Below are 15,278 nucleotides of genomic sequence, written 5' to 3' on the forward strand. Positions count from 1 at the left end.
CCAAGTTACGGCGGCACCGAGAAAGTGAGCCACGACCCCTTTTTCACACTTCACGACCGTTGCAGAAGCATCCCCCCCCGTGGTGGAGACGATCGAATTTCAGAGGTTGGGCAACCGGCTCACGTTTTACGACGGTCGCTGCGTCCCCGGTGTGTGTGTGTGTGTGTGTCATGCGTCCCCCTTTGCGACCTTCTGACAGCCTAAGTCCGCGCGGGGGGGGGGGGGATCCAAACTCGCTTAACAACTGGGCCGCTCGCTGAAGAACCGCAGCGATTCCCTTAGCGGCCGTGACACGAAAGGCCGTAACTCAAGGACAGCGCCTCGCTTAATGACGGGGCTGAATCGCGGTCGTAGGTCCGAGGAGTGACGGCATTTCAAAGACCGGGCCCATCGCCCACCACACGCCACTAACATTAAAGCCAGAAAAAGAGCTATTTTATTTTTTTTTATTTTTTTTGCGGTCCATAAAACCCCTCCTGAGGGGAAACGTCCTCCAGGGATGATTTCATGGGGAGCCATTTTGTTTTCCCCCCCCATTTGTCTTATTATTTTATTTTCCCCTTTTGAGGGGGGGCACTGCCTTTTGATTGACGGCTGGAATGCCAGGTTGTTTCCTCGCCCGGTGTATAATTAAAGCTGCTAAAAGGAAACCAGCGAAGGAGGATGGGATTCGGGGGGGGGGGGAACAAAAGGAATGAACGGCGGACATCTACGTAAACAAAGACCGTATGGTTATTATTTTTATTATTATTAATTGATTACCTCACCGTCGGTCAGATGTTCAGACTGAGCCTGATATTTTTATCTCCTCCCCTTCTTCTCCTCCTGGCTTCTTCTTCTTCCTCTTTTTCTTCTCCTCCTCCTCCTCTTCCATGTCTCTTCCTCCTTCTCCATTCTCCTCCTCTTTTTCTCCTCCTCCTCCTCCTCCTTTTTCTCCTCCTCCTCTTCCTCCTCATTCAGGCCTTCCTCCTTCCCCCTTTTCCTCCTTCTCCTATTCTGCTTCTTCTTTTTCTTCTCCTCCTGCTTGTTTCTTCTTCTTCCTCTTCTCCTCCTCCTCTTCTACTTCTTCTTCTTCCCCTTTTTCTTCTTCCTTCTCCTCCTCTTTCATGTCTCTTCCTCCTTCTCCATTCTCCTCCTTTTTCTCCTCTCCTCCTCCTCCTCCTCCTCCTCCTCCTCCTCCTCCTCCTCCTCCAAGCCTTCCTCTTCCTCCTTCTTTTTCTCCTCCTCCTCTTCCTCCTCATTCAGGCCTTCCTCCTTCTCCCTTTTCCTCCTTCTCCTAGTCTGCTTCTTCTTCTTCCTCTTCTTTTTCTTCTCCTCCTGCTCTTGTTTCTTCTTCTTCCTCTTCTTCTTCTCCTCCTCTTCTGCTTCCTCTTCTTCTTTTTCTCCTCCTCCTCCTCATTCAGGCCTTCCTCTTCCTCCTTCTCCCTTGTCCTCTTCTTCTTCTTCGCTTTTTCTCCTCCTTCTTCATGCATTCCTCCTTCTCCCGCCTCCTCCTCGTCTTCTTACTTCTTCTCTTCCTTTTCTCCTCATTCATGCCTTCCTCTTCCTCCTTCTCCCTTCTCCTCCTCCTTCCTTCTTCTCTTCCTTTTCTCCTCCTCCTTGCCTTGCTCTCCCTCCTCGCTTCTCCTCCTCATCTTCTTCCTTCTTCTCTTCCTTTTCTCCTCCTCCTCCTTCATGTCTTCCTCTTCCTCCTCCTCCCTCCTCCTTCTCTTCTTCCTTCTTATCTTCCTTTTTTCCTCCTCCTCCTCCTCCTCGCCTTCCTCTTCCTCCTCCCTTCTCCTCCTCCTTCCTTCTTCTCTTCCTTTTCTCCTCCTTGCTTCTTCTTCCTCCTCCCTCCTCCTTCTCCTCTTCTTCCTTATCTTCCTTTTTTCCTCCTCCTCCTCCTCCTCCATGCCTTCCTCTTCCTCCTTCTCCCTTCTCCTCCTCCTTCCTTCTTCTCTTCCTTTTCTCCTCCTCCTTGCCTTCCTCTTCCTCTTCTCCTCTTCTCCTCCTTTTCTCCTCCTCCTCCTTCATGCCTTCCTCTTCCTCCTCCTCCCTCCTCCTTCTCCTCTTCTTCCTTATCTTCCTTTTTTCCTCCTCCTCCTCCTCCTCCTCGTCTTCCTCTTCCTCCTTCTCCCTTCTCCTCCTCCTTCCTTCTCTTCCTTTTCTCCTCTTCCTTGCCTTCCTCTTCCTCCTCCCTTCTCCTCCTCCTCCTTCCTTCTTCTCTTCCTTTTTTCCTCCTCCTCTTCCTCCTCCTCCTCCTCCTCCTCCCTCCTCCTCCCCCATTCTTATTCTTATTTTTAGCCAGTGGAACCAAAAGAGGGATCTTTCCGCCCTCATTTTCACGCGGAGCGTCCTGGGAAGGGACAATCTTTATTTACAAGTAATTTCCTCAACTTACGACTCCCCAACGGAGGCCCGCTTTTCGGCTGCTAAGCGAGATCCTTGGGAAGCGATCGGTTGGCTTTTCTTGCCACAGTTGTTCAGTTTTTGTCCCTGTGTAGTTGTGTAGTTGGTTAACTGAATCCGGCTTCCCAAACCTTATCCGAAGGTTTTGATATTCAAATAAATAAAACCGCTGGTTAACTTGGCATTTCTGGCTTTCTCCACTTCCCTGATCTCATCGGCAGCGTTGGGATTTCCTGATGGGGGGCCCTGTCCAATGCAGGCAGTCCTCGACTTACGACGAGGAGGCCAACATTCCCGCTGCTACGCGAGACATTTACCAAGTGAGCTCCACCCCGTCTTTCTCACCAGAGTTGTTAAGTGAACCACTGCAATTGTTAAGGGGTCATTAAGTGAATCCGGCTTCCCTCCTTGACCGGCCTGGTCAGAAGGTCGCAAAAGGGGAAATCCCGTCACCCTCCGGGGACCTTGGCAACCGTCATAAGTACGTCCCTCTGAATTTTGATCACATGACACACACACCCCAGGGAGGCCGCGACGGTCGTAAGTGTGAAAAACGGTCGAAAGTCACTTTTTTTCAGGGCCGTCGTGAGTTTGGAGGGTGGCTAAACGAACGGGTTGTAAGTCGAGGACTGCCTGTAGACTATAACCCAGGAAAGATATCTGAAAGTGGAGCATGGGTACCATCTGTGCCATGGCGGAATAGGTCGTAAGATTGGGCATGATTGAAGAACCTCTGTGCGTCGCGAGAGGAATTCGGGGGGGGGGGGTATTGTGGTCGTTATATGAGGACTCCCTGTGAAATATCTTCACCGTTGTCTTGACAGCCACCCAACTGAACCAGGAGCTCAGAAGGAGCCATTCTGGGAAGCTAGGGGAGATGCCCTCAGCCCAGCCTCCACCCCAGCTTTTCAGAAGCACCAGCCGTACCTTCATGGGTCTGTCCACGCGGCGCCGGAGGGCGCGCATCCAGTGCGCCATGCCCGAATAATGACACATGTATGGGGTCAGGAATGGGACCTTCTTGCTGAGTTCCTTGTTGACCAGGGAGAGTTCCCGGTTGAAGAGCATGAAGACGTCCACCGTCTTCTTGTCGAAGGTGCGCTTGATGGCCTGAAGGAAGGAGAAGACATCGGTTGGGACAGGTCAAGGATTGGGGGGGGGGGGGTGTTGTCCTAGACCTACTCTGTCTTAAAATAGATGGACTTCAACTCCCAGAATTCCCTGCTTAAAATAGATGGACTTCAACTCCCAGAATTCCATGATTAAAATAGATGGACTTCAACTCCCAGAATTCCATGATTAAGATGGATGGACTTCAACTCCCAGAATTCCATGCTTAAAATAGATGGACACCATCTTTAAGAACTCCAGGCTTAAGATGGATGGACTTCAACTCCCAGAATTTCATGCTTAAGATGGGAGGACTTCAACTCCCAGAATTCCCTGCTTAAAATAGATGGACTTCAACTCCCAGAATTCCATGATTAAAATAGATGGACTTCAACTCCCAGAATTCCATGCTTAAAATAGATGGACTTCAACTCCCAGAATTCCATGATTAAAATAGATGGACTTCAACTCCCAGAATTCCATGCTTAAGATGGATGGACTTCAACTCCCAGAATTCCCTGCTTAAAATAGATGGACTTCAATTCCCAGAATTCCATGCTTAAGATGGGAGGACTTCCACTCCCAGAATTCCCTGCTTAAAATAGATGGACTTCCACTCCCAGAATTCCATGCTTAAGATAGGAGGACTTCCACTCCCAGAATTCCATGCTTAAAATAGATGGACTTCAACTCCCAGAATTCCATGCTTAAGATGGATGGACTTCAACTCCCAGAATTCCATGCTTAAGATGGATGAACTTCAACTCCCAGAATTCCCTGCTTAAAATAGATGGACTTCAACTCCCAGAATTCCCTGCTTAAAATAGATGGACACCATCTCTAAGAACTCCAGGCTTAAAATGGATGGACTTCAACTCCCAGAATTCCACGCTTAAGATGGGAGGACTTCCACTCCCAGAATTCCCTGCTTAAAATAGATGGACTTCAATTCCCAGAATTCCATGCTTAAGATGGGAGGACTTCCACTCCCAGAATTCCATGCTTAAAATAGATGGACACCATCTCTAAGAACTCCAGGCTTAAAATGGGAGGACTTCCACTCCCAGAATTCCCTGCTTAAAATAGATGGACTTCAACTCCCAGAATTCCATGCTTAAGATGGATGGACTTCAACTCCCAGAATTCCCTGCTTAAAATAGATGGACTTCAATTCCCAGAATTCCATGCTTAAGATGGGAGGACTTCCACTCCCAGAATTCCCTGCTTAAAATAGATGGACTTCCACTCCCAGAATTCCATGCTTAAGATAGGAGGACTTCCACTCCCAGAATTCCATGCTTAAAATAGATGGACTTCAACTCCCAGAATTCCATGCTTAAGATGGATGGACTTCAACTCCCAGAATTCCATGCTTAAGATGGATGAACTTCAACTCCCAGAATTCCCTGCTTAAAATAGATGGACTTCAACTCCCAGAATTCCCTGCTTAAAATAGATGGACACCATCTCTAAGAACTCCAGGCTTAAAATGGATGGACTTCAACTCCCAGAATTCCACGCTTAAGATGGGAGGACTTCCACTCCCAGAATTCCCTGCTTAAAATAGATGGACTTCAATTCCCAGAATTCCATGCTTAAGATGGGAGGACTTCCACTCCCAGAATTCCATGCTTAAAATAGATGGACACCATCTCTAAGAACTCCAGGCTTAAAATGGGAGGACTTCCACTCCCAGAATTCCCTGCTTAAAATAGATGGACACCATCTCTAAGAACTCCAGGCTTAAAATAGATGGACTTCAACTCCCAGAATTCCATGCTTAATATGGGAGGACTTCAACTCCCAGAATTCCACGCTTAAGATGGGAGGACTTCCACTCCCAGAATTCCATGCTTAAAATAGATGGACACCATTTCTAAGAACTGCAGGCTTAAGATAGATGAACTTCAACTCCCAGAATTCCCTGTTTAAAATAGATGGACTTCAACTCCCAGAATTCCCTGCTTAAAATAGATGGACACCATCTCTAAGAACTCCAGGCTTAAGATGGATGAACTTCAACTCCCAGAATTCCTTGTTTAAAATAGATGGACTTCACCTCCCAGAATTCCATGCTTAAGATGGGAGGCCTTCAACTCCCAGAATTCCATGCTTTAGATGGGAGGGCTTTAACTCCCAGAATTCTGGGAATTGAAGTCCACCCATTGTCAAGTTGCTTCAACCCTTCCAAGCATCACTCAAGAGACCTAAAGACCATTTTAGATCTTTCAAGCCATTCTTCTGCTTGCTAAGAAAACTGGACCACAGGTCCACCAGGTGAACATTTTAGCGCTGATACAGCCATTCTTGGAAGCCCCGTCTTTCCTTCTTCCCCTCTCCCCACCAGCTGCCTCCCATCTCCCCAGTTCAGCCCTGGTTGGCCCAAATCTACCTCTCGGGATGACAAATGTTGGAAGATATCCTGAATCTCCACTCCGTGTTCTACATCCTTCACCGTCTCGAAAGCGGAAGTCATCAAGTTCTGGGTCATGACTTCCAGATCTTTGACGCCTGCGCGGAAGCTGATGGCACAAGAAGAAGGAGGAGGAGAGGAGGAGGAGGAGGAGGAGGAGGAGGAGGAGGAGGAGAAGGAGGAGGAGGAGGAGGGAGCAAAAGAAGAAGAAGATGAAGACGAAGATGAAGAAGGGAGAAGGAGGAGGAGAAGAAGGGAGGGGAAGAAAAGAGAAGACGAAGACGAAGAAGGAGGGAGAAGGGAGAAGGGAGAAGAAGAAGAAGAAGAAGAAGAAGATGAAGAAGGGAGAAGAAGAAGGGAGAGGAAGAATAGAGATGAAGACGAAATCGAAGAAGGAGGGAGAGGGGAGAAGAAGATGGAGAAGAAGAAGAAAGAAGAAGAAGGAGAAGGAGAAGGGAGCAGAAGAAGAAGATGAAGAAGGGAGAAGAAGAAGGGAGAGGAAGAAGAGAGATGAAGACGAAAACAAAGGAGGGAGAGGGGAGAAGAAGAAGGAGAAGAAGATGGAGAAGAAGAAGAAGGGAGGAGAAGAAGAAGGGAGGAGAAGAAGAAAGAAGAAGGAGAAGGAGAAGGGAGCAGAAGAAGAAGAAGATGAAGACGAAGTCAAAGAAGGGAGAAGGGAGGAGGAGAAGAAGAAGGGAGGAAGAAGGGAGAAGGGAGAAGAAGAAGGGAGAAGAAGAAGATGAAGAAGAAGGGATAAGGCAGAAGAAGAAGAAGGGAGAAGGCAGAAAAAGAAGAAGGGAGAAGGGAGAAGGAGAAAAAGGAGAAGAAGGAGAAGAAGAAGGAGAAGAAGAAGGAGGAGGAGGAGGAGAAAAAGAAGAAGAAAAAGAAGAAGAAGAAGAAGAAGAAGAAGAAGAAAAAGAAGAAGAAGAAGAGAGAAGAAGAAGGGAGAAGAAGCAGCACCTCTTGTAAACCACCTGGAGCTCATGGTGGACCTCCATGGCCCATGTCCCATGGAGCTCTCCTTCCCTCCCCACGCTCCCCACCCAAAGGAAGACCCGTCTTTTCTTCCTTGGAGAAGAGGACTTTTCTCACCGGCTGAAGTCTTCATGCCAGCTCGTGTTCTTCACATCCAGAATCCCCCCTTTCACATTCCGGAGGTGGTGGAGATATTTATTGAAGGTCTCCTCGATCTCCAGCAAGCTCCGGGTCATCTGAGGGCCTTGTTGTCCAAAGAAACAGGGCAGAGGGGTCTGTTTGCCGTCTTCCCAGCGGGCAAAGTGCTGCTGGCTGTCGCAGACCTATCAGGAGAAGGAAGCCACTGTGATCACCATCTTCCCTGGGATCTACGGTTGGGGCCCTCCAGCGGATCTGGCAGCAGAGTCGGAAAGCGAGGAGGTTGGGGAGGAACCTGGGCCAGTCCTGGAGTCTGGGGAAGGCTCGGACGAGGGCTCTGCGTCGGAGGCAGAGAGGGGGCCAGGGCCGCCCCGACAGTTACCAGCTGCCTTCAGAGTCGGAGATCAGTGAGGCAGAAGAACAGCTGGAGCCTGTTCCCCGTGTGCGCATGCGCAGAGTTGCCAGACGAAGGGAAGAGCTAAAGAACAGGGGTCGACTTGGGAGGAAGGCCACAGGTGGACGGTGAATGGCCCCTCCCAGAGGAAAGAAAAGAGGGAGCGCCAGGGGAGTGGAGTTTGCAGGAGACCATTAGTTCAACTCGTTAGGGTGAAGATCTGTTCCTGACTTCTTGCCAAGGAATTGCTGCTACAGCGTGGAGTTTAGAAGATATCGGCCTGGCAGCTCTCCAAGCCTGCTAAATTAGTGGTGAAATCTGGTGAAAGACGGTTGGCCGGGACTTTGCTGGAGAGGAATTCCCTTTAAATAAATTCCCTTTAAAGAAACTCGTCCGGGTTTTATTTAAATTCCCTTTAAATCAACTCGTCCGGGTTTTATTTAAATTCCCTTTAAATCAACTTGTCCGGGTTTTATTTAAATTCCCTTTAAATCAACTCGTCCGGGTTTTATTTAAATTCCCTTTAAATCAACTCGTCCGGGTTTTATTTAAATTCCCTTTAAATAAACTCGTCCGGGTTTCATTTAAATTCCCTTTAAATAAACTCGTCCGGGTTTCATTTAAATTCCCTTTAAATAAACTCGTCCGGGTTTCATTTAAATTCCCTTTAAATAAACTCGTCCGGGTTTCATTTAAATTCCCTTTAAATAAACTCGTCCGGGTTTTATTTAAATTCCCTTTAAATAAACTCGTCCGGGTTTTATCCGGACGAGGAGTCGGCTTCGGGCTTTTTGGGTCATCTACGAATCCAGCCGAATAACCCAGAGAATGATGGGAAAAGAGGCAGAAAGAGGCAGGTGCCCACCAGGCTGGGCGATCCCTCCGTCCAGCCAATCCCCTCTTGCTCTGCAGAAGACAGGAGGATCTCAACGATGCCAGGGGGTGTCGATGGATTGCAGAGGTCAACAGGGAGCGCGAGAGACAGTCCCCGCACACCTACCTACCTCCAGGAGATCTTTGCAGCGCTGGACAAAAGCATCGACCTGGGCGAAGATGCTGGTCTGGTCCAGGACCCATCCCTTCCCAGAAAGCCTGTCGGGAAGAGTCCGTCGTTAAGGAACCATGAACCAGTGGAACTGCTTGCCACCAGACGCAGAGGTGGGTTCCTACCAGTTCGCACCAGTTCGGTAGAACCGGTTCGTCAAATATTTGAAACCTACCACTGACACACACACACACACACACACACACACACACACACACACACACACACAAACACACACACACACAGACAGACAGACTCACACAGAGAGAGAAAGAGAAAGGAAGAAAAAAAGAAAAAAAGAAAGAAAAAGTGAGAGATGAAAGAAAAAAAAGAAAAAGAGACAGAGAGACAAAAGGAAGGAGAGAGAGAGAGAGAGAGAGAGAGAGAGAGAGAAAGAAAACACATGGCCGGCAAGCCACTCCCACCAGGTCACATGGCTGGCAAGCCACTCCCACAAAGGAGGCCACACCCACAGAGTAGGTTCGTCAAATATTTGAAACCCACCACTGACACACACACACACACAGAAAAAGAAAGGAAGAAAGAAAGAAAGAAAAAAGAAAAAAAGAAATAAAAAGTGAGAGAGAGATGAAAGAAAAAAAGAAATAGAGACAGAGAGACAAAGGGAAGAGAGAGAGAGAGAGAGAGAGAGAGAACACATGGCCGGCAAGCCACTTCCACCAGGTCACATGGCTGGCAAGCCACTCCCACAAAGGAGGCCACACCCACAGAGTAGGTTCGTCAAATATTTGAAACCCACCACTGACACACACACACACACAGAAAAAGAAAGGAAGAAAGAAAGAAAGAAAAAAGAAAAAAAGAAATAAAAAGTGAGAGAGAGATGAAAGAAAAAAAGAAATAGAGACAGAGAGACAAAGGGAAAGAGAGAGAGAGAGAGAGAGAGAGAACACATGGCCGGCAAGCCACTTCCACCAGGTCACATGGCTGGCAAGCCACTCCCACAAAGGAGGCCACACCCACAGAGTAGGTTCGTCAAATATTTGAAACCCACCACTGACACACACACACACACAGAAAAAGAAAGGAAGAAAGAAAGAAAGAAAAAAGAAAAAAAGAAATAAAAAGTGAGAGAGAGATGAAAGAAAAAAAGAAATAGAGACAGAGAGACAAAGGGAAGAGAGAGAGAGAGAGAGAGAGAGAACACATGGCCGGCAAGCCACTTCCACCAGGTCACATGGCTGGCAAGCCACTCCCACAAAGGGGGCCACACCCACAGAGTAGGTTCGAAAAAACTTTGAAACCCACCCCTGCCCCAGAGGCTGTGGGTGCTCCATCAACGGAGGTTTTGAAGAAGAGGCTCAACAGCCGCTAGTCTGGAATGCTGCTATAGGGTCTTCCTGCTGGAGAGGGGGGGGGAAAGGGGGGGGGCTGGACTAGAAGACCTCCAAGGTCCCTTCCCCAACTCTGCGATTCTAACGAAGAGGAGGACCGGGGGGGGGGGTTTGACATGAGAGCACCTTCCAATATTTGAGCGGGCTGCCCCAAAAGAAGAGAGGATCTATTCTCCAAATCACCCGAATGGCCAGAGAAGGAGCAATGGATGGAAACTAATCAAGGAGAGAAGCAACGCCGGAATTCAGGAGAAACTTCCCAAGAGGGAAAAGCATTAACCCACGGAACTGCGTGCCACCAGAAGGTGTAGGTGCTTCAAGCTTTTTAAGAAGAGACCGGACAGCCACTTGTCTGGAACGGTCTAGGTTCTCCTGCTTGAGCGGAGGGGTCAGACTAGAAGACCTCCAAGGTCCCTTCCCACTCTGCCACTCTCTTAGCCTAAGAAAGAGAAGGGACCGGATCTTGGCATTTCGAGGGGCTGCCCCAAAGAATTGGGGGTGTGTGGTGGGGGGTGCCAATTGATTCTCCAAAGCACCCGAAGGCCAGGAGGAGAAATAATGGATGGAAACTAACCAAGGAGAGAAGCCATTCGAACCATTGACCAGTGGAACAGCTGGCCACCGGATGGCACGGCTGCTCCATCTCTCTCTCATTTTTTCTTTCTTTCTTTCTACCTTTCTTTCTACCTCTCTTTCTCTCTGGTTTGAAAGAAGAGACTGGCACTGTCGCTGGTCTGATGTGGGATGGGCTCTCCTGCCTTGAGGAAGCGGGTCAGACTAGAAGACCTCCAAGGTCCCTTCCCACTCTGCCATTCAGTTATTGTTATAATTTATTATTTATTAAATTTATAGGCCGCCCAATCCCGACTCGTTAGGACGTTATTCTCACCGGAGTGGGGGGGGGGGGATGTGGGTCGGCAGCAAGCAACCCACAAATGGGGAGGGGGGCTTGGCTGATCTCCTTCATCTTCTCTCCCCCCCCCCCAAATGGGCAAGAGGTTTCGGAAGAAATCAGCTAATCAGGGACGGGCAAAGACACGGGCACCCCAGGGACTAGGCTCGAGAGCTTAATCCGGGGCCCGCGGGGGGGTCTCCAATGCCTTTTGGTATCTGCCTGGATATTGATCCAGCCCCCCCCCCCAGCCGCCCCTTCCCCTAATTTGAATTTCAAGCAGAAAAAAGGAACACTTAAGGCTTAATTGTCAAGGACCAGGCGAGCACTTAAACTTGGCATCCCTAATCATAATGATGGATTATCTCTCAAGTGCGGGAAGAAGCTGGGCGGGCGGAGGGGAGGGGAGGGGGTGGGTGGGAGGGAGGGAGGGAGGGGAGGGGGCTCGGGGAAGCGGCGTTGAGCAGGGCTGGAATTGCAGGGGTTTCCCACCCACCCACCCACCCAAAATTTGGGATTTTACAAGCTCTGGTGGCTGCGAGCATCAAACCAGGATGGCCAGGCGGGTTTTCAAGGCCGTCTTTTTGGACAGGTAGTAGAGCTCGACTTACCCGCATTCGTTTAGTGACCATTCGGAGTGACGACGGGGCTTAAAAAAGGGACTCGCGACCGTTTTTTGGGACTGATGGGCCACTGGTTCGCATTTATGACGGTCACAGTCTCCTTGCGATCCCCCCTTTTGCGCCCGTCTGATAATCAAAGGCCACGGTGGAAGGCAGGCTCACTTTACGACTGACCGGCTGCCACGATTCACTTAACAACGGTGGCAAAAGAGTTGATCCGATAAGGCAAAATTCAGTTTCATTTCGCAGCCGAGGTTTTGGCCTCAATTGCGGTCGTAAATCGAGGACCACCTGGAGTTTGTGGCCACCCATCCCTGGGTCAGGAAAATACAGGCAGTCCTCGAGTTACGACCACAACCGAGCCCCAAATTTCTGTTGCCAAGTGAGAGTTTTGTTCAGGGGACTTTTGTCCCATTTTGTGGCCTTTTCTTGCCGCCGTTGCAAAGTGAATCCCGGCCGTTGTTCAGTGAGTCGCACGGTCGTTCAGTGAATCTCATCAAAAGGTGGCAAAAGGGGACCAATGGGATGCTACAACCGTCATAAATGTGAGTCATTCCTCAAGCAGGTGAATAGGGTTTCCTGCCGAGGCAGGGGGTTGGACTAGATGACCTCCAAGGTCCCTTCCAACTCTGCTATTGTATTGTATTGTATTGAATGTAAATCACATGGGGATACCCTGACGGCTATAAGTGCCAAACGGACATTTTTTTGGAGCTTTATTTCAGTGTAACTTCAAACAGTCACTAAGCGAATCGTTCTAAGTCGAGGACTAGCTGCAAAACCCACAACAGGGGGATGGACTGGAAGACCTCCAAGGTCCCCCTCCGGTTCGGTCTACTCTATTCCAAATGCCACTTCTGGGAGAAGCGCGGGGAATTTAGAAAAAAGTCTAAAAAGAAAAAGAGAACCAGGTCAACAACGGATAGAGTGGATGGAGGGAGGAGTAGAAGGAAAGATAGGAAGGAGAGGAGAAAGGAGAGGAATAGGAGAAAGGGAAAGGCAGAGGAAGAATGGGAGGGGAATGTAAGAGTAGGAAAGAGGGGAGGAAGGGGAAGAAGAGGGGAAGGGTAAAGGGGAGGAAGGGGAAGGAGAGAAGGGAAAGGAGAGGAGGAAGGAAGGAAGAAGAAAGAGAAGAAAGGGGGGTAGGAAGGAGGGAGGGAAGGAGGGAGGGAAGCAAGGAGGGAAGGAAGGAGAGAAGAAAGGAGGGAAGGAAGGAGAGGACAGAAGAAAGGAGGGAAGGAAGGAGGGAATGTAGGAGAGAAGGAAGGAGGGAAGGAAGGAGGAAAGGAAGGGGGAAAGGAAGGAGAGAAGGACAGAAGAAAGGAGGGAAGGAAGGAGGGAATGTAGGAGAGAAGGAAGGAGGGAAGGAAGGAGGGAAGGAAGGAGGGAAGGAAGGAGAGAAGGACAGAAGAAAGGAGGGAAGGAAGGAGGGAATGTAGGAGAGAAGGAAGGAGGGAAGGAAGGAGGAAAGGAAGGGGGAAAGGAAGGAGAGAAGGACAGAAGAAAGGAGGGAAGGAAGGAGGGAATGTAGGAGAGAAGAAAGGAGGGAAGGAAGGAGGGAATGTAGGAGAGAAGGAAGGGGGGAAGGAAGGAGGAAAGGAAGGGGGAAAGGAAGGAGAGAAGGAGAAAAGAAAGGAGGGAAGGAAGGAAGGAGGGAGGGAAGGAGAGAAGGAGGGAAGGGGAAGGAGGGAGGGAAGGAAGGGGAGTAGGAGAAAAGAAAAAAGTAAAAAAAAAAATAGAAAAAAGTCTAAGAAATAAAAGTTCGGAAAAGTTCGGGAATGTATCGCTGCTTCCGATACAGGGCAGTCCTCGATTTACGACCGCGACGGAGCGGAAAAGTTCCCATTGGTTAAGTGAGCTTTGGCCCATTTTACGACTTTTCCGGCCACCGCCGTCAAGGGAATCGGCGTCGTTGGTGAGTCGCGCCGTCGTTAAGTGAATCGGGCTTCCCCGTTGACGCTGCTCGTCTGAAGGTCGCAAAAGGGGATCATGTGATGCCGGCACGCCGCGACCGTCATAAATACGAGTTAGTTGCCGAGCGCCTGAATTTTGATGCCGTGGCGATAGAGTGCGGCAACCGTCATAAGTGTGAAAAAGGGTCGTTTTTGGGTGCTGTTGCAGCTTCAAATGGTCACTAAATGAATTTGGCTTAGGGGGGGTTCAAAAAAACAAGGGAAAAAGCTTAGGTAGTCCTCGACTTACAACAATTCATTGAGTGACCGTTCAGAGCTACAACAGCACTGAAAAATAGCGACCTTTTTCACACTTAACGTCCGTTAATTGGTCACGTGATGAAAATTCAGACGCTTGTCAACTGACTCGTATTTATGACCGCCGCAATGTCCCGGGATCACGTGATCCGCTTTTGCGACCTTTCCGAGCAGCTAAGTCCTTAGATAAGCCGGATTCACTTAACGACCGTGTTACCGATTTAACAACGGCAGTGGTTCACTTAACAACGGTGGCTTGAAAGGTCATAAAATGGAGCAAAAATAAATGTCTCACTTAACAATGCACATTTTGGGGTCGATTGTGGTCTGACTCGTATTTATGACGGCCGCAGTGTCCTGGGATCACATGATCCGCTTTTGCGACCTTCCGAGCAGCTAAGTCCATAGGTAAGCCGGATTCACTTAACGACCGTGTTACGGATTTAACAACGGCAGTGGTTCACTTAACAACGGTGGCTTGAAAGGTCATAAAATGGAGCAAAAATAAATGTCTCACTTAACAACGCACATTTTGGGGTTGATTGTGGTCTGACTCGTATTTATGACGGCTGCAGTGTCCCGGGATCACATGATCCGCTTTTGCGACCTTCTGAGCAGCTAAGTCCATAGGTAAGCCGGATTCACTTAATGACCCAAGGTGATGAGCCAAGGTGGCGCAGTGGTTAAATGCAGCACTGCAGGCTACTGCTAGATCAGCAGGTCAGCGGTTCAAATCTCACCGGCTCAGGGTTGACTCAGCCTTCCATCCTTCTGAGGTGGGTAAAATGAGGACCCAGATTGTTGGGGGCAATATGCTGACTCTCTGTAAACCGCTTAGAGAGGCCTGAAAGGCCTATGAAGCGGTATATAAGTCTACTGCTATTGCTATTGCTATGACCGTGTTACGGATTTAACAACGGCAGTGGTTCACTTAACAATGGTGGTTTGAAAGGTCATAAAATGGAGCAAAATAAATGTCTCACTTAACAACGTACATTTTGGGGTCAATTGTGGTCATACGTCGAGGACTATAAGGAATAGAGATCTTACTTTTGCTACTCTGCCTATTGTCTGAAAACCACTTTTTTCAGTGAATTTTAGACATTATTTACAGCATGTTAATAAATTTATACTTGAAAATTAACACCCAAAATTAAAATGAAACGAAAAATGAAAATTAAAGGCCAAAAATTGCCAGATTTGACAGGGAAAATGAAACCAACAGTTCCATGTTACCCATAAAATGGTGAAAAAATGAGAATAAAGAGAATTATTTGTGTACCTTAGAGCAGAATATTTCCTGTTACAACCATTTTAGCACAGACCAGGCGGTCGTTAAGTGAATCACCTGGTCATTAAGCGAACCCAGCTTCCCAAATGGACATTTCGTTTGGACAGGAATCAGTTAGGGAGGTCGCTGATCGCGACCGCGTGTCCGTGGGACAGGCCCCAAGCCGTCCTAAATCCGAGCGGCGGCTAATCGCGTGCTCACTGAGGACTAGCCCCTTGGCACGACGCAACTTCGCCTGACCCCGCCCCCCTCTCCCCAGACTCCTCCCCCTTACTTGTTGTGCATGTAGGATGCCTGCTGGTAGCAGTCCTTCCAGGATGACATGCAGGAGATGCAGCTGTGCAGCGTCTGGCGGGACGAGTTGATGTAGCCTTCGAAAAGGCGGTCCAAGGAAATGTCTTTGCAACACATCTGGATGATTTTGTTGCTCATCTGGGGAGAAAG

The 15,278-nt window shown here is 48.9% G+C and overlaps 1 protein-coding gene across 1 annotated transcript in view; it reads right to left on the reverse strand.

Moving 5' to 3' along the window:
* DNAH2 (dynein axonemal heavy chain 2) overlaps positions 1–15,278 on the reverse strand; it is a 170,464-nt gene that overhangs the window by 135,285 nt on the left and 19,901 nt on the right. Inside the window, 5 exon segments of the mRNA XM_087715030.1 lie at positions 3,316–3,498; positions 5,891–6,020; positions 7,004–7,209; positions 8,423–8,510; positions 15,109–15,266. Of these exon segments, the coding sequence (XP_087571156.1) occupies positions 3,316–3,498; positions 5,891–6,020; positions 7,004–7,209; positions 8,423–8,510; positions 15,109–15,266 (765 nt within the window).

This window comes from Thamnophis sirtalis, unplaced genomic scaffold, assembly GCF_051295495.1.
Source record: "Thamnophis sirtalis isolate CommonGarterSnake01/CBP01778 unplaced genomic scaffold, rThaSir2_p1.2 scaffold_4, whole genome shotgun sequence".
NCBI classification, from domain to species: domain Eukaryota; kingdom Metazoa; phylum Chordata; class Lepidosauria; order Squamata; family Natricidae; genus Thamnophis; species Thamnophis sirtalis.